Here is a 24,095-nt window from a genome sequence, read left to right as displayed (position 1 = left end):
TATTGTACTGTGGTTTTTTCGTTGTTTGCTTTTTGGGTGGGTTTTTTTTTTTTTTGGTCTCTGCTACTGCCTGATTGTGTGCGTCTGGTTCCAATTGAGGTATGTGGTTGACCGGTCAGTTTGTAATTCTGGTGTTCATAACTCTGAGGTTCTACTCTATATACAAAATACTGTTAAAGTACAAGTAACAGATCAACGTCGTCCCAAGCGTTACATATAGCACTTATGAGATCCCTGCTTCAGAGCTGCACGTACATTGCCCACAAGAAGAGGATCATAAATAACCTCCAGAACTAGACAGTGTCTGGAGAGAGCCTAGTTGTGAAACTGTATGCGCTAGCAGACAAAGCACAGGGTTAGTAATCAGGAAATGTAGGTTTGATTTTCCCCTTGCTGCCACTGACTTGCAGCATGACCTTTAGCAAGTCACTTTACCTCTCTTTGCTTCAGTTTTGCCATCTGTAAAATGAGGCTCACATATAGTGTTTGTTCAGAGACTAGCTGTTTGCACAATTTGTACGTATAGAAGGATATATGTTGTTATTGGGACAAATAAATAGATCAGCAGCAGTTGTTTGAGCTTGCCATCTGCCTACACATAAATATATATACAGATGCATCAATATTTTACATGTGGGTCATGTCCTCCCCCCCCACCCTAAAAATCAGGCAAATGAAGCCTGAATGTTTCTTTCCTCTGACACTCTTTACACTTGGAGAAGAAGAAAACCTTCGCCAAGCAAATCGACTCCCTGCATCTGAGACAGGTTTTAAACATCTGTCACTACAGTTCTTCTAATGACCAGAAGGGCAGAGCACAAAACCCAGAGAGGAAGTGGGGAGGGAAGGAAAAACTTATTACATATTTTCCACCAAGAGAACATGAAAAAGAGTGAGAGATTGGGGAAGGGACTAACACAAACTTCTACCCAGGAGAATAATAAGCAGAACCAGAGTTGGAGTCAGAATAGGGGAGAAAGCAGCAGTCAACAGTGCACAGCTGTACAAGATACACTGACAGTTGGAAGGATGGGAAGTCCCTAAAATATCTCCCGCCTTGACACCCAAGCAAAAACAGGTGAGTAGATTTCATTCACTAACCCGAAGTTATATCTTTCATGCAAGGTTCTTTTTTTTTCTCCTTCCCACAATAAAGCATGCCACGCCTTAAAGCAGTGGTTCTCAAACTTTTGTACTGGTGACCCCTTTCACATAGCAAGCCCCTGAGTGTGACCTCCCTAATAAATGAAAAACACTTCAAAATATATTTAACACCATTATAAATGCTGGAGGCAAAGCGGGGTTTGGAGGTGGAGGCTGACAGCTCGTGACCCCCCATGTAATAACCTTGCGACCCTCTGAGGAGTTCCGACCTCCAGTTTGAGAACCCCTGCCTTAAAGTTCAGCGGTGTTGATACACACACAAGGTCTGGCAGAATTTTGCTGAGGGTTCAAAGAGGTGCATTATCATTTGGGGAGGGGGCAGAATTCACCTTAGATTGTTTGATGGGCTCCTTTTCCTGTATTATTTAAGACACACTGCAATGCAAAGTAACACTTGGGGTGGGAGAACTGATGCTTATATGGAATGCTTTCTTAATGAGAGCATTAAAGGTAGATCTTCAAACTGCAGAATTTACACTGGCTTGTTTTCCTCTCGTCTTATGAAGAATTACTTTAGAAATCTCAGAGTTGTTGCCAAATGTCACCTATCCAGTTAGAAGCACTGAGTATGGTATATGTTTGTATAGCTCTCGGAAGTTAAAAAGTACTACACAAAGGCTAAGGCTTAGTATACTTCAGTATGTGTAGATTGTTGTGTAATAACAGAAGCATCACTTTGCAACGCTTTATCACGGTATTTCCATTTGCAATGCTGTTCTTACACCTACACATACACCCGATATAACGCTGTCCTCAGGAGCCAAAAAATCTTACCGCGTTATAGGTGAAACTGAGTTATATTTAACTTGCTTTGATCCACCGGAGCGCACAGCCCCGCCCCTCCGGAGCGCTGCTTTACCGCGTTATATCCAAATTCGTGTTATATCGGGTCATGTTATATCGGGGTAGAGGTGTATTTCGCATGAGAGAATTGTTTTTTTAAATACCGTTCAATACTGAATTTCTGCCATTTTCTTAACATCAAAGACTTCAGAAACAACAGGCCTGTCTTTGAGAGGATCATTTAGACAAGCCCGGATGATTAGCTAATATCCAGAAAAATGCCAAAACGTTTCCTAGATGGAAACTATAAATCATATGAAAATTAAAATATATACAAAGCCAAAGGTGTTTTAATATTTAAATCAGCCAGAGGGAGAAGAGTTAGTGCGTTGGTGGTGATGATTATGTATTACACAAACTCTTTTAATTGTTTTTATTAGCTGTTGAGCATTAAAAAGCGTGTTACTTTATTAAACATCTCAAAGCTCTGAAAAAGGCTTATGCTAACATTTCCGAATGAAGAATATGGCATCTTCAAGATGCTTTCTGAACATTGATCACAGCAGCATTAATGTAACATTACTCTAATTAATGTGATAGATATTGATTTATTAATATGAATTGCATAGTGTCTCAATAAGCAGAAAAACTATTTCAAGTGAGAACAGAAAACTATGCTACTCTGAGCAATGCAGCATAAGTTTGATAGCTGAAATTAATCATAGCAATGCACTGAAACAAAAAGGGCCATATTCTCCTTTATATTATATCTCCACCAAAGTCCGTGGAATCACCCACTGGCGTAAGTGGGATCAGAATCAAACTTACAAATATGAAGGTCTCTTTGCCATATGCTAGCAGTCTTCACAGTCTGTAATACTGAGCCATAAACCCATGAAACTGTCATATACTTTTCCTGTTACTAGTAAGCAAGCTATTTGTACAAGTGGGTGGAAATTCTTTTCCTCGCTCTGGCTTCGGAACTGCCATAGAATATTGTCTGTTGCTTTCTCCTGTCTAGTTTTCAAGGTCCCAAGAGATGGGGGCTCCCAGCATCTCCATTTGGAAGGATAATCCACAGGCAAATGGGTCTCACTGTTGGGAAGTGTTTTCTGTTTCAGAGAGGAAGGTTAATGTTGGGATGAAAGCACAAAGCTGGGACTCTAAGGACCCCATGTCAATTCCTAGCACTCCCAGGTTCTGTGGGACCTTGTACAAGTCACTTGATCTCCTCGTGCCTCAGGTTCGCAGCTGTAAAATGGGGATAATAGTACCTCCTGCCTGCCTTGTCTATTAGAATGTAAGCTCTTCAGATATGTACTTGGGGTATGTACAGCGCCCAGTACAATGGGACCCAGCTGCTGGGACCTATTAGTAACACTAATGCTGGAGGATACCTCTTAAATTTAAGTATAGAAGAAACACAGCAGAAGCTTCAGTAAATAATTTCTGTAGAAAGAGACCAGACCTGGTCTACACTAGTGGGGGATTGATCTAAGATACGCAACTTCAGCTATGAGAATAGCGTAGCTGAAGTCGATGCATCTTAGATCGAATTAAAATTACTTACTTCGCATCCTCGCGGCGTGGGATTGACGGCCGCGGCTCCCCCGTCGACTTTGCTTCCACCTCTCGCCGAGCTGGAGTTCAGCAGTCGACGGGAGAGCGATCGGGGATCGATTTATTGTGTCTACACTACACGCGATAAATCGATCCCCGATAGATGGATCGCTACCCGCTGATCCGGCGGGTAGTGTAGACATACCCTGGTGTGATCCTGCTCCTGTTGCAGTTGGTGGCAAAACTCCCATTGACCTTTGCCAGAGCAGGACCGGACCCTTAACTAAGGCTGCCCAGGGGCTGAGAGAAGGCAGGAATATGGCTCTTCGTATCATCTCCCTTCCCAAGAAGAATGCTGCTGCTTTGCAGGGTGTCTGGGTAACAGTCAGGCTGTTTAATAAGAGCTGTGACATCCAGGACGTACCATACTTGGATCGGAGGAAAATCATCCTGATTGACAGCCCCAACTGGCATTAGCCCAGCTGCGCCTGTTCTAATGGATTGGCAGATTGAGAAGTGCAGTGTGCACTTGAGGAGTCCCCTTTAGTTAGTTTAAATTGTCTTTGCTTCTTCTTACACCTACCTGCACCTGTCTCTTGGGAGCTTTTCCTGCTACCCACTCTCCTGCCCTCTTGGCCCGGGAGTTATGTTTTATCTGCATGTAATTTATTCGTCCCTAGAGGTCACCTCTGGATTTGACTCCGAGAATGGACAAGCCCGTGGTACCATGGATGCCTCAAAAAGCAAGAATACCCCCAGTGCCTTCAAACCCCTTGATTTGTGTCTGCGCGCTGGGGAGCTGTGCTTGCAAACAGGCACTTGTGCCTGCAGTCCCTTGTTTTACCCCTGCCCGTGGGGTTTTTTGTTCGTTTTTTGCTGGCTCAGCAGAGGCACGGTCATTTATGCAGGCAGCACCTTTCTGCTCTCCTTTGAAAGTGGGGCGAGATTCCGAGCCCTTTACCCGTCTGGAGTCGCGCTTTATTCCACAAAAAATCCCATTGGTTTCAAGGGGATTACCTGAGAAGTAAGATATTGTTCAACGGGAGTAAAGGCAGCAGAATTGGGCCCTTCATTTTTACTGTGATAGGGTGGGACTTTATGACAATCCCAGCTATCAAAACTAGCGCTGAGTAACAGAGAGAGACTTGTCACTTAGGGCATGTGTGCACTGCAGTTGGAGGTGTGATTGCAGCACATGTAAACGTGTCTGAGTATGGGCAGCAATGTAGACATACCCAAACTAGTTTGAATCTAGATAGGGTGAGTACCAATGGCAGCGAAGTAGCAGCAGCCTGGGCTATACAAGCCGGGACGCTGGGTACTTATTCAGGTAGCTAGCCCTTGCTGACGTCCATGTTGCTGCAACTTCACTGCTGCTGGTACTCGCACTATCTCGATTCAAACTAGTTTGGGTATGTCTACATGTGCTGCAATCACATCTCCCACTGCAGGGCAGACAACCCTCAGCCAGCGTGTGCCTATGAACTGGTTGTTTTTCATACCGCAGGATAGGGGACCATTTGGGGGCATTCTACTTGTGCTATTGCCCCTGATGTTTCTACTCTTGTGCCCTGGAAGCTGATGCTTCCTCATTCTCTGCTGTTGGTGCCACTAGACAGTCAGACAGCAAGAGGAAGGACACACTCTAGGTATGAGTATGTCCAAACAACGTCAAACAGCCCAGTTGCTAAGAAAGATGGACCGGCGGGTGCAGGAGGGGAATCTGGTCCTAGTATGTTCTCTCTGATTTTGGAGTCCTGGAGTAAATACACAAAATTAAACCGATCTAGGCTTGGAGCAAGACGCAGCCCTTTCTCTCACTGACTTGGGAGAGGGGATGAGGATCAGGGGGAATTCAGTCAAAACTGAGAAGTGAGATCTTCCTCATGCTGCACAACAGAGGTGAGATAAGATCTGCATGTCTGATGTTGGCAGGTGGGGACTAGAGAGATTTTGTTTTATACCTAGGAGAAATTATTCAAATAACTGTTCATCCTTAAGCTCCCTCCCAGTCATGCTAAGGGCAGTGAGGTGGTGGTGGTGATAAGAAGTTTATTACTTCTATCGCATGGCTTAGAGGCCCAGCCCCATAGTGGTAGGCACTGTCCAAACATGGGTGTATTTTCTGATTGCACAAGTTAAAGCTATATCCTCATGCAAAAAAACCTTTGTTAGTTTAGGGACAGATTTTCAAATACTCAGCACCCAATGTGCTGAACTCTTCTGCCTATCTGGGCACTTATTTAGGTGCCTAAATGGGACCTGAGCTTTTCTGTAAATCTGGCACTCAGGGTCTGAAGTCAATGGGAAAACTCCAGATGACTTCAGCAGAGAAGAAGGGTGGCTTTAGGCAGCTTGTCCCACAAGCTTCAAATGTAAAAAGCAAGGAGATAGCTAACTAGGTAATTCAACACCCTGCCGTAGGCTGCCTCCATCAGCTCCTCTTCTGTATATCAACTACCTTCTTCCCAGCACCCACAGCACAGAGATCATGTCTCAACAACATTGATGGGAAGATCAGTGTGTGCTGGACTGCATTAGACAGATCCCCCCCCACACACACACTAAAAACATGCTGCAGTTTGGCACTTAACCAAATTAAACATTTTATAACAGCACTTCGCCCTTCTAGTGCTGTAACACTGAATATCTCAGAGCATGTTAGTCTCACTGCCGCTCTGTGATTTCGGTGGTGATATCTCCGTTCTACCAAAAAGGAAAATGAGTCACAGGCAAGAGTACAGCAAATGACTTGCCCAAACTCATAGAGCGAGTAAGATAACCCATTCGTCAACCGCAAGACCATCTTTCGTCTTGTTAATAAAAATCTGATTGCAAGTTCTTTTCCAGGAAGCTCCCATTGTTCTGTAGGCGCCTCACGAAATAAGCAATGAAACTGTCATCCTATTAGAAGTCATTTTTTAGTTGATTTAGAAACATTTGGAGACTGGTGCCTGTATTGCGAGTCCATCAAAAGGTCCTGGGGCCTTAATTTTGCTTTTCTGATACGCAACACGACTTCCATTCTCTGGATGATGTGGGAGGAGCACTGAAAATGTTCGGATCACCCACATTTCCATAAGGAAGGGAATTTTCAGTGTAATGCATAGATGTCAAAGGAGGTAACCTCGGTTTGGATAATGTGGGCTTTGACCGCAGAGGTTTGGATAATCAAAGCTGTGCTTTATTTGTGGGAAGAAGCCGTTCCTTGCCTAGAAACCCGAATGGAACAAGAGGAGTTAGGAGGTTGCTGCTAATCTTGCTGCCTCCACCGAGCTCTCAGACATGCCCCAATTTATCTAGCAGCATGACTTCTCTCTCTCTAGAGAGGAGCAGGTTGTCAGTTCAATATCGGCATGCAGTAGTTAATGTTTCTCTGCTGCACGTACTGTATAATGTTTCCAAGAACAGCTGCAGTAAACAAGAAGGGGGCAATTAGAGCATAAAATCCTTGGCACAATGGAATGCTTGCTGCAAAATTGAGATCCAGTTTTTCTACCAAAAGTCCAAGAGTTCTTGGGACCCGAGTGACTAGGCCTGGCTGTGAAATTCAGCTCAGGGTTTGGCTTGCGCCCAGGACATTTCGAAGGTGTTCAAATCAAGGCTTTTGATTTGAGCCCATCTCTAGACATAAGTGTGTTCTTACCTAGTGAATATGTGTCACTTCACTCAAGTGAGTAGCTTCTGGGAAACCTCAAGGTGGAATGTTAAAGATACCACCAATTCTGTAGGCCGGAGGGCGTTTCCCAAATATAAATATTGGACCTAACCTTGTTGCCACTGATGTCAAGTGGCAAAACTCCCACTGATTTCAGTGGGGGCAGAAGTGAACCCGTTAAACAGATTTTATTGGTCACCAGAACATATATTGGGAGTTGGTCTGGTGACTAATCTCCGGAGATGTAGGCAGCCACCTCTCAAATTGCCTTATACCCAATATCCCTGCCATAAGCAGCGTCATTAAGAGCAGAAGAATCACAGTTCTTACTCCAATGCAAGGCTCTGGGATCCAACCATACCTTAGCTTGTGTGGATTCGAGGTGCCAGAGGAATCAGTGTTGCCAAACAATATGAAGGCATTGATAGTTATAGCTGCATTGGAGGCTGAGAGGGTCTCCCTAAGAGGATGTGAGTTGCGTGAGACTCCTCCTACACAGATGATTAAGTGATTACTTAAAGGAGCCAGCCACAGAGATATTAATGGGGAAAAAATGATTTCTCAAACAGAAACTTCTAGCGGGGAAAAATCACCCACACTCGCTGACTGGCTCCTTCCTTGCGTATGGATTGCCTTTTCCTTTTATCGTAGGCCGCCAACTGCTTTCCATATCAGACTGAAATTTCTTACTCTTACCTGTAACACCCAGCACAGCTTTTCCTACCTAGGTTCTAGTCCCAGCTCTGCCATTGCCTGGCCTCAGTTTCCCCATCTAACGTCTGAATTTTTCCACCTGTGTAAAGTGCTTTGAGATCCACGGGTGAAAAACTCTATATAGGTAATAATAATAATTAATGTAATTACATCTCCTCTGTTATTGACCCCTTCCCCCAGGATCTGCCAAGTCATTTCCCTTTGCCTATTCCTGGGGTGGCCAAACTTACCGACCCTGCAAGCCATATACAACAATCTTCAGAAGTTCCAGAGCCAGGGCGCACCTGCCGGAGCTTCAGCTGCATGGGAGGCACCTGCTGGGGCTCAGGGCTTCCGCCCTGCTCCGGCTGATGTCCTGAGACCCGGCAGGTGCACCCCCTGGGGCTGGAGCCCTAAGAATCCCTCCCTGCTGGGGAGAAGCCAGAGGTGATGTGTGGCATCATCTGTCCCCCCAGTTTTTGCCAGAGTTTAAAGGCCCTCTTTGGTCACATGGTGCCACCGGGCCCCCTCCCTGCATGGCAGCTGCTGGAGCCGGCCAGCTGGGAGCTGCAGCCCTGGGGAGGGGCAGAAGCAAACAGCTGGGAGCTGCAGGGAGAGCTGCTGCTTTTGCTGTTTCCTCTCCTTGCGGAGCGCCCCTTCCCTGCAGCTCCCAGCTGTTTGCCACTGCTTCTCCGGTCCGAGCTAACACCAGGGAGCTGCAGGAAGGGCCATTGAGGGAAAGAGGGAGTGTGTGACTCAAGCAGTTGGGGGAATCAAACCTTTAAATTGTGCCCCCCAACTCTCAGCAGCACCAGTCGTCTCTGGCAGAAGCCCCTCGCCCCATCACCCCGCCGCAGGGTGGAAGCCTCGAGCTCCCCCCTACTCCCGGTCTGGTAAGCGAAGAATGGAGGGGAAGTGGGGGGCTCTGTGAGCCGCACTTTAACTGTAAAATAGCCGCATGTTGCGTCTTACGAGCCGCAGTTTGGCCACCCCTAGCCTATTCCCTATTCTCCTTCCCACAGTGTCCCTGCGCCTTTTCACGCCCCATTGAACACTTGTGGTGTCTGTGCACCTTCCAGGCGACCTGCCCAGGACCTGTGGCACTGTTTCAGCAGCGACTGTGCTCACACAAACCTGGGATGCAAAGAAAAATGCTGAGCGATTATCTTGCTGTTTTTGAAAGGGTCTCAGTTCAGCTTTTTCAAGTGGCAAAGTCTGATTTCCTTCAAAACCACCTGCCCCTGCAGATGCCTTTTGCAGCCAATAAGAGGGGACACGTTCGTCTTGTGGAATGAACTACATGACCCCGTTCTGATGATTGTGCAAAATGTCCTGCAGGGGCTGATTTGTGATAAGGGTTGACTTCTGTATTCAGAAAATTTGAAGATAACACTCCAGCCCCTGTTCCTTCAGAGACTTACCCACTTACTTAACTTGATGCACGGGAACATTCCTGTTGACGTGCTTAAAGCTGAACACGTGCATAGTGCATAAAACTTTGCGGGGTCAGGCCCTTCCCTTTCACCTGCATCGGTCTGTCTCTCATCACAGTGCTCAGCGGTACCGATGCTTTCCCCAGAATTTTACTGGGCCCGGGTGATATAACTATTTCCTTTACCTGTTTTTCAGGAACACGTTCCTTTCTAGTTCTGTGTGGGAGCTGGGGAAATCTAATGCAGCTCAAAGCTCCAAGGGTGATATGTTCAGGCTAACTTGGCACCCAAGCCTGCTGTCTTGGACCTCTTTGGGAGTTTTGCCATTGATCTCAATGCGGGATCAAGGATCAAGCCCCAGTGTTTGTAGGGTAAATCTCTCTGGTCATGCGCTGAGGCAGGGAAGTAATGGCCCTCAGTTGTAGGAACCTCTGGTAGGGAGGATCAGCACTTATCTGTTTTACATCAGGCCATTCAGCCTTTATTAAAGCTACTGTTCTCCTTTAACTCCAGCTCACCGCCTCTATTTGTTACTAGCTTCTTGGGGTTATTTTATAGCAGGGACAGTCCTGAAACACGGCGTTCAGACCTGGGCCCAACTTCCCCAGGCTATGGAGGGTGTTCGGATCTGGGGGCTTTGTTCTGGGTCCATCTCTGCGTTGTAACTTTAGCTAATCCCAAAACGTCACAGGCTTTATTCTTCCTGTTCTGCTTCTGTGAATATTTGGAGCCAAATCCTGAGTTCCTGACTCAGGTTCCATGCAGGATGAAATCCGCCTCCCTGTAGAGATGGCCCTAGGAACCACTTGAGTCCCATATAAGCCCTCCTGGACTGTTGCATAGGCCTTGTGCTGGGCCTCCTCTCAGAGCGAATTTCACCCTTAGTCCTTTCTCAGGCAAAACTCCCGTTGTTCTCATGGAGAGCCCAGAATGGCAAGGACCCTCTAACCATGCCTGGGCCCCACACGGCCTGACCGGCCCTCCACCAGGCAGGGATGTGCAAGGAGGTCCCACAAAGCTGGGCTCCGTCCAGGGTGGCATACGCTTTCCACAGCCTGCTGCCCTCCCAGCCAGCAGGAACATGGTGGTTCTGCTGTGTCAGGAGCCCTCTATTGGCCCCATGGTATTTACGGGCTTCAGATACTCACAGACATTGATTACGCCTCTTGAACAAATCTCTGTCTACTGTATTATCTTCTTGTGCATCTGACCATCCGGTTGTCCCTCCTTCCGCGCTCTTCGTTTAGCCAACATATTCCTATCTGGCTGTTTTACTCTTTCTTTATACTTTGGTCTATCCAGCCCCCTAATCACTTGGGTTACTCTCCTCAGCCATCTCCCTCTGACAAACCTCGGAACCGCCCATCTCCTAAACCCCTTCTGCACCTCTGCACTTGGCAGCTGTATGCCGTGGGCCTTATTCAATATCCCTTGAAGTCAACAGATTGTTCTTTTAATAGACATTGGATCAGGCCCAATATAACACTGAATTGGATGGCCGACACCTAATAGCACGGTGTGTCCTGCAACCAAAGCAATTGCAGCATTTAGTGTGACAGGGGAGACAGGGGTGAAAGAAACAAGGGGAATTCATCTGAGGATGGAAACTGCAAATCACCCGTCAATGCTGAAGTCTTTGTGCGGAAAGGTCTTTGAAACCTTTTCCATTGCTTTCCATCCTGTCCCTGTTTGCTACCTACGGCTGCTGTAGTCATCTAACCGAAAAGGTCATTGAGGGAGACCGCATGGTCGTCAGGCACAAATACCTGAAACCTCCAGCAGTTCATCAATACACAGCAAATGCTGCTGAGATCCTCTCACTCTGTGCAGCATTCCCCCACCCCCCTCATTTTCCCCCACCATCAGCCCTGTTTGTGTCTGTGGTATTTTGCTAGTTGTTGCAATGGCTGCTTGTCTCATCTGTGGCTTAATTTCTTTGGACAGTTCCTCTTTTCAAAGAATATTGCAGGTGTTTAGGGCCTGGGGATTTTTAACCTAGCGTGAGAAAGATGCAGCCGGTGCTTTCAACTTGAAAACATTTTCTGCTAACAGCTGAAACTCCAGTGTTCAGGGTTGGGATTCAGGATGTCCGAGGCGCTGGGGTTCAGGGCTGCAGCCATCAGGGTGCTATAGTGACGGTGATTATTGCCATCTGGAGGCCTGTCCACAAGGATCTGGAGTGAAACCCACCAACTCGCTGTACTTAGACTGACAGACGCACGGATCTGATGGTCTATGCCTATGCACAATAGATAACAGCTTTTGGTCACTACCAACATGGATTGGATGTGGTGACCTTGAGGCAAAAGGCTCCATCTCCCTCTGACAAACCTCGGAACTGCCCGTCTCCTAAACCCCTTCCAGCTGCTGTTGGACAATCCCTCAAGCAGGCTGGAGAATGCTCTTTTCATGGCAGTTAACAGTTTTTCTTCCTCTCAGAGGATTTGGTCACAGCCAGCCAGGACAGTGGCTTTGTAGACTAGATGATCACAATGGTCATTTCTGACCTTAAAGTCTATGAGTATTTCTCTTGATTGTCTTCCTGGAGATGTGATCACTGAGCTAAGATGGAGATAACAGATCACCAAGTGACAGAAGCGGCTGTTTGAAAGTGTGAAGAGATTTTACTCTCTCTCTTTCTCTCTCTCAGAAACAAGCCACCAGAAAGAAGAAAGGGAAGTCCCTAAGACCTCAAGTCTCAAATGAAGAAGTGGATTTGCTCATGTTTCCTGTTTCTGAGAGCATGCATCTTGTGCTAGAAACATTAGCCATCTTTTGGGCTGGTTAATAAAGTTCAGACATGGTCCAGCATTTTGGTGTGGCCCATTATGAAGAATCATAGAAGTGCAGCACCGGAAAACATCTGATTTCAATCTCTCCCAAAGTTCAAGGCTGCCCAGATTTAGGTTTGGGGGGCCAGATCCTGTAACTGGGCATCATCCCATTAATCTCAATGGAGCTACCCTGATTAACCACAGCTGGGGAGCAGGCCCATCTCTAGTTCCCGTGTCCCTTTTGCAACTGGAGATATGAGAGGCCTCCTGTGGGTTTGGTGCTTCGCTCCTCCCCTGCATTGTAGCCTCTTTGTCCCTAATAGATGCATGCCCAGCAGATTTACCTGTCTACAACATTCATCCAGAGACATTTTCAAATGGTCCTGTCTCTAGCACGGCCCTTTAAAATGCTCCCTGCAGCACCAGGCAGAAATTTAAAATTCTCTCTCAGCTACCCGCAGCCAGCTCCAGGGGTTCTGAGGTCTCCCCAGGAAATAGATTTTACAGCCTGTTTGATATTGACATCAAACTGCTTTCTGCCCACAGGTTCCTAATGTGTCAACTACATGGTGAAAGAGCGGCTCGCTGCGAGGGTGGTGTCAGCTGAACTGGCTTCCTGTCTCTTACCACAGTAAATCCATGCATTACCATTGACCTATATTGCCGTTGTCCCCACTGCATCTCAGCTCTCCTTTCCCCCTTCTCCCCAGGGAGCTGCCCTGTAATCGTTTGATCCCATATGTTGGCCTGGTTATTGGGATGTTTTCTGTAGGACTGTCGTGGTTTAACTGGCTAGATGTATGTCTGTAAAGACAGGTGGGAGGACAGCCACCTCTCAGCAAACACTGTTTGTTATGGGACAAGGCCTGAACTATTAGCTTTGATTCTGTCTTTGTCTCCAGTCAACCTCCAGTCAAAAGGCCCAAGAATGCAGGAGAACAAAGAACCATAGAGAGGGTTTATAGAGGGACAGTCTCTGAGAGGGAGAAACCAGAGCCCGCCAGGGGTGTCTGCAGAAGCTAGGCCTGCCTAGGTCATCATCAGGGGATAGCAGGACTCTAGTGTAGCCTGCCTGTTGTTTTAAAATGCGATTTATTTTCTACTGCTTTATTCCGGCTGCTAAAGAAATCATACTGTGATTTTAAGCAGGCTTTGTGGTCCCTGGACACCACGGGTCACAGGCTCCTGAAGGGAAGAACTGCAGGGGTCTGTACTCAGATCTGCAGCGTAAGAACAGTTGAGCCACAGGGTGCTGTGTCCCCGGGCTGGGTTTAAGAGTGGAAGAATCATGGAGTTCCGCCCCGAGCAGCAGTGGCATTAAGCACCTGCAACCCAGGCAATAGCACTTCTCGAGACAGCAAGAACTCAGTTGCTTGTCCCTAGAAATAGACAGATCGAGAGAAAGCCAAAATGACACGCACGCCCTGCCCAGTGCAGTGGCATGGGGATGTATACCCACGCTGCCTGGCGTGATGGTGATACAGCACTGGTATGGGCACAGGAATTGAGCTTGGTGGACAAACACCACCCCTGTCCCTGAAATAGGTACAGGCACCAGGTTGAATACCTCAGGAGATGCACTCAGAGGGACCAAAGGGGGAGAGAGGTGCAGCGAGTCCTGTGACTGTGACACCCCCTAGCTCCCTCCCTTCCTCCCAACCCTCTTCCCTTCCTCTTCCACCCTCAGCTTCCCACCTTCATTCACGCTGCCCCGAGAACTGGAACCATCTCCCTCGCTCTGTCTGTCAAGTATCCTCAGCTGCTTCCTTCAAATCTCTCCATAAACTCCTTTTCCCACCTCCTCCTCACGCTGGAGGAAACAGGATAATTAACCCCCAATGATGGGGGGCTGGTGAGAAATCCAGCTGTTTGCTTCAGAAGAGGGAAAGAACTCCTCAAAGGCTCTCCATGGATTCTGGGAGTGGGAGGGACTGGGGATCCGCAGGTTTCAGATATGACTTTGTTTCTAGGAAATACCTCCACCCAACAAAGGAGGAGCGTTGGCAGTCCCCTTGTAACTTTGTCTGCCACACACAAGAGACTTTCATCCTTGGAGTGCTGTCTGTCTCTCGACTCACACACATACACACACACACACACACATGCGTGCACACTTGGCAAACTCCCTTCCCCACACTCCTGAACTGGTTTTCAAAGAGTGCATTCAGTGTTGGTGTGAAAAGCTGGATTGATAACTCTGCAGACCAAAGTCCTGGATTCCCAAACCAAGGTCCAGCATGGGCTGTGGCCTACTGAGCTTCCCCCATACCTGTAAGATCAGGGACAGAATCAAAATATCTGCTGCTAGAGGTGATGAGGACATTCCAGCCCCTTAGCTTCCTGCGAGTGTTTGCTGATCTCAGAAAAAACCTGCTCTGGAACCGGAAGGCTCAGTTAAATCTCTCAATAAACACTGTCCTAAACCCTATCCTACTCAGAAGTGCTGCTGTTGAGATTCATTGGGCCTCAATCCTGTGCAGTAACCGATCCCCAGGGGTTCGGGAATCACTAGAGATTCACTATCTGCCTGTGCTGATCACATTTTGGAATTGGGGCCATTGTGTGGTACTGCATCCGGCTTTGGAAAGTTATGGTTCTTTCTCTTTTTGTGATGAATATACTTGCCTGGGTTAGATGTTAAAATGTGTTTAAGGGCTTTAATTTCTGTGGCATTCTAATGGCCAAGGATGAAATCAACTGAACAGAAAATCTGAAGCATCTATAATTCATCTTCAGCACGAGGGATTGAAGGGAAAGAAATACAATTTCAGTATGGCTGAGATTTACAAAACCATAATAGATAAAATAAACTGTCTCTCTTTCATAAGCACGCTGAGATCTACTGATGAAAAGTGCTAGATACAGGATCCCGACCACGGGATGCTATTCGAGGAAGGACTGCTAGGCAGAGATGGCGTTCACCTTTCGAGGCGGGGAAAGACCCTATTTGGACACAGACTGGCTAACCTAGTGAGGAGGACTTTAAACTAGGTTCGACGGGGACAGGCGAGCAAAGCTCACAGGTAAATGGGGAACATGGAGACCTGGGAGATGGGTCGGAAATAGGAGGGAGCGTGGGCAAACACTTGGAAGGTAGTAAGGTGATAGGGAATAGCCAGCATGGATTTGTAAAGAACAAATCATGTCAAACCAATCTGATAGCTTTCTTTGATAGGATAACGAGCCTTGTGGATAAGGGTGAAGCTGTGGATGTGGTATACCTAGACTTTAGTAAGGCATTTGATACGGTCTCGCATGATATTCTTATCAATAAACTAGGCAAATACAATTTAGATGGGGCTACTATAAGGTGGGTGCATAACTGGCTGGATAACCGTACTCAGAGAGTTGTTATTAATGGTTCCCAATCCTGCTGGAAAGGCATAACGAGTGGGGTACCGCGGGGGTCTGTTTTGGGACCGGCTCTGTTCAATATCTTCATCAACGACTTAGATATTGGCATAGAAAGTACGCTTATTAAGTTTGCGGATGATACCAAACTGGGAGGGATTGCACCTGCTTTGGAGGACAGGGTCATAATTCAAAATGATCTGGACAAATTGGAGAAATGGTCTGAGTTAAACAGGATGAAGTTTAACAAAGACAAATGCAAAGTGCTCCACTTAGGAAGGAACAAGTAGTTTCACACATACAGAATGTGAGGAGACTGTCTAGGAAGGAATATGGCAGAAAGGGATCCGGGGGTTATAGTGGACCACAAGCTAAATATGAGTTAATAGTGTGATGCTGTTGCAAAAAAAGCAAACATGATTCTGGGATGCATTAACAGGTGTGTTGTGAGCAAGACACGAGAAGTCATTCTTCCGCTCTACTCTGCTCTGGTTAGGCCTCAACTGGAGTATTGTGTCCAGTTCTGGGCACCACATTTCAAGAAAGATGTAGAGAAATTGGAGAGGGTCCAGAGAAGAGCAACAAGAATGATTAAAGGTCTTGAGAACATGGCCTATGAAGGAAGGCTGAAAGAATTGGGTTTGTTTAGTGTGGAAAAGAGAAGACTGAGAGGGGACATGATAGCAGTTTTCAGGTATCTAAAAGGGTGTCATAAGGAAGAGGGAGAAAACTTGTTCATCTTAGCCTCTAAGGATAGAACAAGAAGCAATGGGCTTAAACTGGAGCAAGGGAGGTTTAGATTGGACATTAGGAAAAGTTCCTAACTGTCAGGGTGGTTAAACACTGGAATAAATTGCCTAGGAAGGTTGTGGAATCTCCATCTCTGGAGATATTTAAGAGTAGGTTAGATAAATGTCTATCAGGGATGGTCTAGAGTCTAGACAGTATTTGGTCCTGCCATGAGGGCAGGGGACTGGACTCGATGACCTCTCGAGGTCCCTTCCAGTCCTAGAATCTATGAATCTATAAGAGCTAGGTATTAATAATCATCATCATGGAAATGTCCTTAATGAAGATTAAATATTTCAATCTGTGCCTTGTTTTCCCAAAATAGCTGGATTGAGTCCCAGGAACTGGAATGGCACTTTCTAATCTTCCGGCAGGAATGTTGAAAATGGGCTAGTTTAGGAAGAAACGTAAATCCCGGGTCCTAATCACTTGCTGTTATTAAAGATCTCAGAGAACTTGTGAAAAGTTGCTGTGTGCTCTTGGGGTATAACCACATTCCAATTCAGGTCATTGTTCATAGATTCCAAGGCCAGAAGGGACCACTGTGATCATCTAGTCTGATCTCCTGGATAACCCAGGCCAGAGAATGTCCCCGAAATGATTACCAGAACCCCTTTTCTAAAACAAAATCCAATCTTAATTTAAAAATTGGCCGTGATGGAGAATCCGCCACAACCGTTGTTAAATAGTTCCAATGGTTATTTACCGTGACTGTCAAAAATGTACTCCTTATTTCCAAGTTTGAATGAGTCTAGCTTTGACTTCCAGCCATTGGATTGTGTTAGACCATTCTCTGCTAGATTGAAAAGACCATTATTAATTCCCTGTGTAAGTACTTATAGACTATGATCAGGTCACCCCTTAATCTTTTTGTTAAGCTAAATAGATTGAGCTCCTTGAGTCTATTACTGTAAAGCAGGTTTTCTACTCCTTTAATCATTCTTGTGGCTCTTCTCTGAACCCTCTCCAATTCATCAACATCCTTCTTGAATTGAGGGCACCAGATCTGGACACAGTATTCCAGCAGCAGTCGCACCAGTACCAAATACAGAAGTAAAATAACTCTCCACTCCTACTTGAGATTCTCCTGTTTATGCATCCGAAGATCGCATTAGCTCTTTTGGCCACAGCATCACACTGGGGGCTCATATTCAGTGGATTATCCATCATGACCCCCACATCTTTTCAGAGTCACTGCTTCTCAAAATAGAGTCCCATTGTATAAGTAGGGCTTGCATTCTTTGTTCCTGGACCTATACATTTACATTTAACGGTATTAAATCACACATTGCTTGCTTGCACCCAGTGGACCAAGTGATCCAGTTTGCTCTAATTCAGTAACCTGTCCTCTTCATTTATCTACCATTCCCGCACGTTTTGTGTTATCTGCAAACTTGATCAGTGATGAGTTTGTTTTCTTCCAGGTTGCTGATAAAAATGAATAGCGTAGAGCCAAGAACAGATCCCGGTGGGACTCCACTGGAAACATACCCAGTTACAATGACATTTGAGACCAATAAATTAGCCACTTTTTAATCCATGTGATGTGTGCCATGTTAATTTTATGACAGGTTTCAGAGTGGTAGCCGTGTTAGTCTGTATCCGCAAAAAGAAGAACAGGAGTACTTGTGGCACCTTAGAGACTAACAAATTTATTAGAGCATAAGCTTTCGTGGACTACAGCCCACTTCTTCGGATGCATATGCAAACTTGTAATCTCATCCAAAAATATCAGGTTAATTTTACTGGATCTGTTTTCCATATTGATCTGCATTAATTAAATTACCTTCCTTTAATTCTTTATGAATCGAGCCCTATATCCGTGTACAATCTATCCCCCGAAATTCCCCTTCCAGTTTCACTTAGGCCTTGTCTACACTGGCACTTTACAGTGCTGCAACTTTCTCTCTCAGGGGTGTGAAAAAACACTTCCCCCCCCCCCCCCGCCCCGCAAGCACTGCAAGTGTCAGTGTAGACAGTGCACCAGCGCTGGTAGGTAGCTAGTCCCCTCGTGGAGGTGGTTTTTTGGGGGGAACTGGGAGAGCTCTCTCCCAGTGCTATGCAGTGACTATGCAAGCCACGTTAAAGCGCTGCCGCGGCAGTTGCCAGTGAAGACGTGCCCTTAGATAATTTATTCTTCCCTACCTGTCCTAAACTGCTGTGTGGGGCTGGTAAATAGCTGCAACATTCCACCCCTGCAGTGTCTGCATTCCAGTGGTGATAGAAGTTAATCTTGCGAGCACATGAGACTGAACTTTCACAGGATCTGTATCTAGACTGTGGAACTCACTGTGACAAGAGAGAAGAGTGACCACAGATCTAACCACTTCCAGAACCAAGGGACCTGATCCAAAACCCACTGAAGTCAATAGAAAGTCATTACTTCAATGGCTTTGGATCAGGCCCTAAATGCAAGACTCATGGCTTTGATTTACCTGTCTCTCAATAAATTCTTCACCCACACTCGTTCACACTACACAACTAACACACAAAATAACCCATTCATCAACTCTGCTATTTTTCCTACAACCTGGGAAGTAAGAAAGAGCAATGATTTCTAGTTTTAGATACTTGGGAAGTACTCAGATATTAGGGTGATGAAGCAATATAAGACTCACAATGGTTGATGTTTTTTATAAAACCCAGTTCCTGGAGTCATGCTATTACATGACAATATCAGCTGTTGTATTTTTTTTAAGTAATTGTTCAGCCCTCGTGACTGTACAGAAAAGCTTCAAAACGTGACCTGAGTGCAACCCTAAAGGCTCAAAAACCAGAAGGCAAATCAAAAGAACTGCAAACTTATTTTTACAAATCTCATGATTTGTTGGAGTCCTGACTCATGAGTTTTGAAGGCTTGGAACTGGCAATCCTCTGTATTTCACACCATATAGCCTACAGCAGTGGTTCTTAACCAGGACTACATGTACCCCTGGGGGTACCCAAAGGTCTTCCAGGGGGTATGTCAACCCATCTAGATCAGAGTGTCTCAACCTGGGAGTTGCGACCTCAGGGGGGTTGCAGGATGGATTTGGGGGGGTTGCAAGTGCAGTGCTGGCGTTAGGGGGTGGCAAGCAGGGAAACTGCCTGGGGCCCCATGCCACAGGGGACCCCACGAAGCTAAACTACATGCTTCAGCCCTGGGCAGCAGGGCTCAGGCTTCAGGGGTACAGTGGTCTGGAAAGGTTGAGAACCACTGGCCTACAGTATAATATGTCCCGTGACCTGTCAAATAGGAAGCTTTGTAATTACTGCCCCCTCGTGGTGACTACAACGGAATCCAGGGCATTTCTGCTGAGGCTAAAAGCAAGGATATTAGTGGCAAGAGCTGACTGAAATCACCTACTCTTTTCACATCGAGACCATCAGGGAGCCATAGCTCTCGATCTCTAGTGACTTGGGACCAAATCTGGCTCATTCTAATTTCATGGGTCATCCCAAATAAAGTCAGTGGAACTACTCACCTTAGTAAGAGCAGCAGGATTTGAACTGACAGTTGAGATATGCCATCCCCTATGTCTGTCCCACTGCCACTACCCTCGGCCATCCAGTCCCACCCAGAGTTACACAACTCTTTGGACAGAGAACATAGAAATATTTCTCGCTGGTCTCTTTTCTCCTTTGTACGGTCTCAAATCCTTTGCAAAGGGGGTTGGGGACAGGGGATATTCTCTGACTGGTTTCAGAGTAGCAGCAGTGTTAGTCTGTATCCGCAAAAAGAAGAACAGGAGTACTTGTGGCACCTTAGAGACTAACAAATTTATTAGAGCATAAGCTTTCTTGGACTACAGCCCACTTCTTCGGATGCATATAGAATGGAACATATATTGAGGAGATATATATACACACATACAGAGAGCATAAACAGGTGGGAGTTGTCTTACCAACTCTGAGAGGCCAATTAATTAAGAGAAAAAAAAAACTTTTGAAGTGATAATCAAGCTAGCCCAGTACAGACAGTTTGATAAGAAGTGTGAGAATACTTACAAGGGGAGATAGATTCAATGTTTGTAATGGCTCAGCCATTCCCATTCTCTGACTGTTTCATGTCCCTTTAGCTGTGTGTGTTGTTCTTTGTGCTGGGTACAAATATAAGTTTTTCCCCTCTACATCTTTTTTTCAGAGCACCCTCTGAAGGCTCACCAAGGAAGCCCCTGGTCTTTGGAAAGCTTTTTGGTCCTGGATAATCACAATGGAGAGATGTCAGGTGTCCAACTGCAGCATGAATACCATGGACCTGAAATGTTACATGGTCCTTAACAGCCTCACTCAGAAAACAGGCATAGCTGTGCTGTGCTCCATTGTGGGGATTCTGTGCGTTTTGGAAAACTCTTTGGTGTTGTATCTGATATTTGCTTCCCCTAAGATCAGAAAAAAGCCTTCCTACCTCTTGATCAGCAGCTTGGCCCTAGCAGATGTCCTGGCCAGCATTGTATTTGTCTGCAGCTTTCTTGATTTCCATGTCTTCAACAGAACTGACTCCTCTAAAGAGATCTTCTTGCTGAAGCTTGGAGGGGTCAACACGTCCTTCACGGCGTCCTTGGGCAGCTTGCTGCTGATGGCATTTGACCGCTATGTCTGTATCTATCAGCCATCGGAATACAAGGCCATCGTGACGAGGAAAAGGGCTGTGGTGGCCATGGCTGTGATGTGGATCGCTACCATGATCACTGCCTTCCTGCCTCTAATGGGGTGGAACTGCTGCAAGGTAAACTCACCCTGCTCTGAGCTGTTTCCCTTTGTTGATAGCAAGTATCTGTCCAGCTGGATCTGCCTGGTAATGATTCTGCTGCTGTGTATAGTGTACTCCTACGTCCGGGTGCTTTGGAAGGCTCATAAGCACACAGTGTACATGGAGAAACGCCAAACCCAGGCTGGGCAGCGGAATGCAAAGATGAGGATGGACGTCATGCTCGCCAAAACATTAGTGATGGTCCTGGCCATTGTCATGACGTGCTGGTCCCCAGTGCTGGCTCTCATGACGTACAGCCTCTTCGTCAGCCTGAATGATCACATCAGAAAGGTGTTCGCCTTCTGCAGCACCCTCTGCCTGGTGAACTCCATGGTGAATCCCATTGTCTACGCCCTGCGAAGCAGGGAGCTGCGCTCCTCTTTGAGGAACACTAGCTCGCGGTTCAGGAAGAAGGTGAGCATCTCAGAGAGCTCCCCCGAAGCAGAGAGCACTCAGAAATCCTCACCAATAGAAACCATCTGTGACGACATTGCGTGCAACACAGACATGAATCTGCTGAAAGGCTGAGCTTTGACGGGGGGAAATGTCTGACAGATTTTGGATTGTTTCTTTGAAAAGAAAGAAAATCGAAAGCTGCTTTTCTTTGTAGCTCCTGGGAGGATTCGTGACTGAATGCCTTGCTGGGGATATGAAGCCATTTGGCTGTAATGGTATCATGAAACATTTGCAGATCACACCCTCCTTGTGCCTGGGACTTTACTTAGTGAGTAAAAGACCTGAGCCCGGATTTGTAATGGTATTTAGGCACCTAATTCCCATTAATTTCCAAGGGAATTAGCTGCCTAAGTACCTTTAAATATCTGGGCTGCTGGTCCCTACCCTCTGAAGAGCAGATACACCCAAGCAAAGGAAGACTGGACCAACTCTACCATACGAATACTACAATGATAGCATAGCAGGCTTTCATAGATACTACAGTGATGGGTGCTCTACAAACACCATGGATGGATGGATAAACAACAGAAGCAGTCCCCACTATTTTAGGGCAACCCTCCCGGTTTACCAGACTAAGTCCACAAATGTGTCAAACAGTGATCTTGACTCACTTATCTTGCAGTCAATGACCTCTTTCCTCCCTACTCTAAAATGAAGTTCTGGTCCAAGTAAAATGTGCTTTGACCCACGTGGCTGTAGCACAAGGCTGGTCTGTGGCCACTCTGCTGCTGGGACTGCAACATTTTATATGCAATTGTGGTTCAATATGCTAAGGCATCGAGCACACTGCAGTGGTGGTGAGAGCCCCACACTCCCATTAAACTCAGTGGAAGTTGAGCACCTTGCAGGATGGAGCCCTCAGTGGGTCTTATGCCCAGATACTCAAAGGTATTTAGGCTCCTGACTTCCACTGAAATCAATTAGTGCCTAAATAGCTTTGAGGAACTGGGCAGTCTGAGAACCTCAGTGTTTAGGAGTTTGATTCCAGGAACATTTACAGCCAAGTATGGCTCCAAAGGAAATGTATGAATGTGGTTTACTTCTCATCCAACTAAGGAGGCACATTTATCCCTAGTGTAATTTCACCAACTTTACTGAGACTACACTAACGAAGAATTAAGCCCTTTGGCTGGAATTATTGAGGAGCAGTTTTAAGAAGGTGCTGTATTGTTTTGTCCAGAAATGCAATATGTGCTGAAGATGTTTTATACTCTAGGCAGGCAAGTGCTGGATATTTGTGCCTAGGAAATAAGACATTCCATAAGTATCTTTTGCAGAACATGTCAACTGGACACAGACAAAATAACACAAGCCCCAGTCAGTACATGTGGCCAAGGGCATGTCATAAAGACTTGCACCTACTTTCCACCAGTGCTGAATTTGCCCCCTTGGATTCAGCATAGTAATATGATTATAACGTCGGTCTCCCAACTCCTGACAAACACGAGAGAACAACATTTGAAACTTAACAAAGCACACTCGGGCTGTTAATAATTGACCTCAATCATGCCGGTGGCACGAAAACTTACCTGCAGTAGTATATGTAAATATGCCTTTTGTGCTACATACTATAAACCACTATATTGTATTTAGCTAGCAAACTGTCATGATAAATCTGTTAGCACATCATTAAATGTCTTATTTATTTTAATAGTTAAACTCTATACAGAGTAAGAATAAAGAATATTTTCTCTGTGGCTTAGAAACCCTAGAGCAGGGGTGGGCAAACTTTTTGGCCCGAGGGCCACATCCGGGTATGGGAATTGCATGGCGGGCCATGAATGCTCACGAAATTGAGGGTTGGGGTGCGGGAGGGGATGAGGGTGCTGGCTTGGGGTGTGGGCTCTGGGGTGGGGCCAGACATGAGGAGTTAAGGGTGTGGGAGGGGGTTCTGGGCTGGGGCAGAGGGTTGGGGTGTGAAGGGGGGAGGGGAGGGGAGAGGACTCTGGCTGGGGGTGCGGGCTCTGGGGTGGGGGTGGGGGGTTGGGGGTGCAGAAGTTTACTCCGGGCTGTGACGGAGGGATTTGGAAGGCGGGAGGGGGGATCAGGGCTGGGGAAGGGGGTTGGGGTGCGGGACGGGGTTGGGGTGCATGCTCCAGGTGGTGCTCACTTTTTGCAGCTCCCAGAAGCAGCAGCATGTCCCCACTCTGGCTCCTACGTGGAGGCATGGCCAGGCGATTCTGCATGTTGCCCTGTCCACAGGCACCACCCCTGCAGCTCCCATTGGACACAGTTCCAAGCCAATGGGAGCTGCGGGGGCAGCACTTGGGGCAGGGGCAGTGTGCGGAGCCCCCTGGCTGCCCCTACATGTAGGAGCCGGAGGGGGGACATGCTACTGCTTCCGGGAGCCATGTGGAGTGGGGCAAATCCACGATCCCGCTCCCCAGCTGGAGTGCCGGAGTGGGGCAAGCCCTGGATCCCGCTGCCTGGTGGGAGCTAGAGGGCCGGATTAAAACATCTGGAGGGCTGGATGCGGCCCCCGGGCCGTAGTTTGCCCACTCCTGCCCTAGAGTAACTAAGTAGTTATAGGTTTCAGAGTAGCAGCCGTGTTAGTCTGTATCCGCAAAAAGAACAGGAGTACTTGTGGCACCTTAGAGACTAACAGATTTATTTGAGGATAAGCTTTTGTTGGCTACAGCCCACTTCATTGGATGCATAAGTAGTTATATGCAGTGTTGTCGTAGGTCTATGCTGTTTGCTAC

At 46.7% G+C, this 24,095-nt stretch overlaps 1 protein-coding gene across 3 annotated transcripts; it reads left to right on the top strand.

Annotated features, from left to right (window-relative positions):
• Nucleotides 1-859: 859 nt before the first annotated feature.
• CNR2 (cannabinoid receptor 2) lies at nt 860-23,185 on the top strand. Of its 3 annotated transcripts, none has more exons than XR_004643628.1 (2): nt 860-1,078; nt 14,894-14,953. XR_004643628.1 is itself a non-coding variant. In XM_034754364.1 (2 exons), exon 2 carries the CDS (start codon nt 20,398-20,400, stop codon nt 21,463-21,465), a length of 1,068 nt encoding a protein of 355 aa, XP_034610255.1. In that variant the 5' UTR covers nt 860-1,078; nt 20,329-20,397; the 3' UTR covers nt 21,466-23,185. The 3 variants fall into 3 exon arrangements, 2 of the variants coding, with proteins under 2 accessions (XP_034610255.1, XP_034610254.1); XM_034754364.1 differs by lacking the exon at nt 14,894-14,953 and adding an exon at nt 20,329-23,185; XM_034754363.1 differs by lacking the exons at nt 860-1,078; nt 14,894-14,953 and adding exons at nt 14,960-15,088; nt 20,329-23,185.
• Nucleotides 23,186-24,095: the final 910 nt, after the last annotated feature.

The sequence above is a fragment of the Trachemys scripta genome, chromosome 20 (genome assembly GCF_013100865.1).
Source record: "Trachemys scripta elegans isolate TJP31775 chromosome 20, CAS_Tse_1.0, whole genome shotgun sequence".
Classification (NCBI taxonomy): domain Eukaryota; kingdom Metazoa; phylum Chordata; order Testudines; family Emydidae; genus Trachemys; species Trachemys scripta.
The sequence above is the reverse complement of the archived record's forward strand: the minus strand, read 5'-3'. Positions and strand labels throughout refer to the sequence as shown.

Excerpts from the sequence above, each read along its gene's own strand:
- CNR2 (XM_034754364.1), top strand. The coding sequence starts at position 20,398 with ATGGAGAGATGTCAGGTGTCCAACTGCAGCATGAATACCATGGACCTG.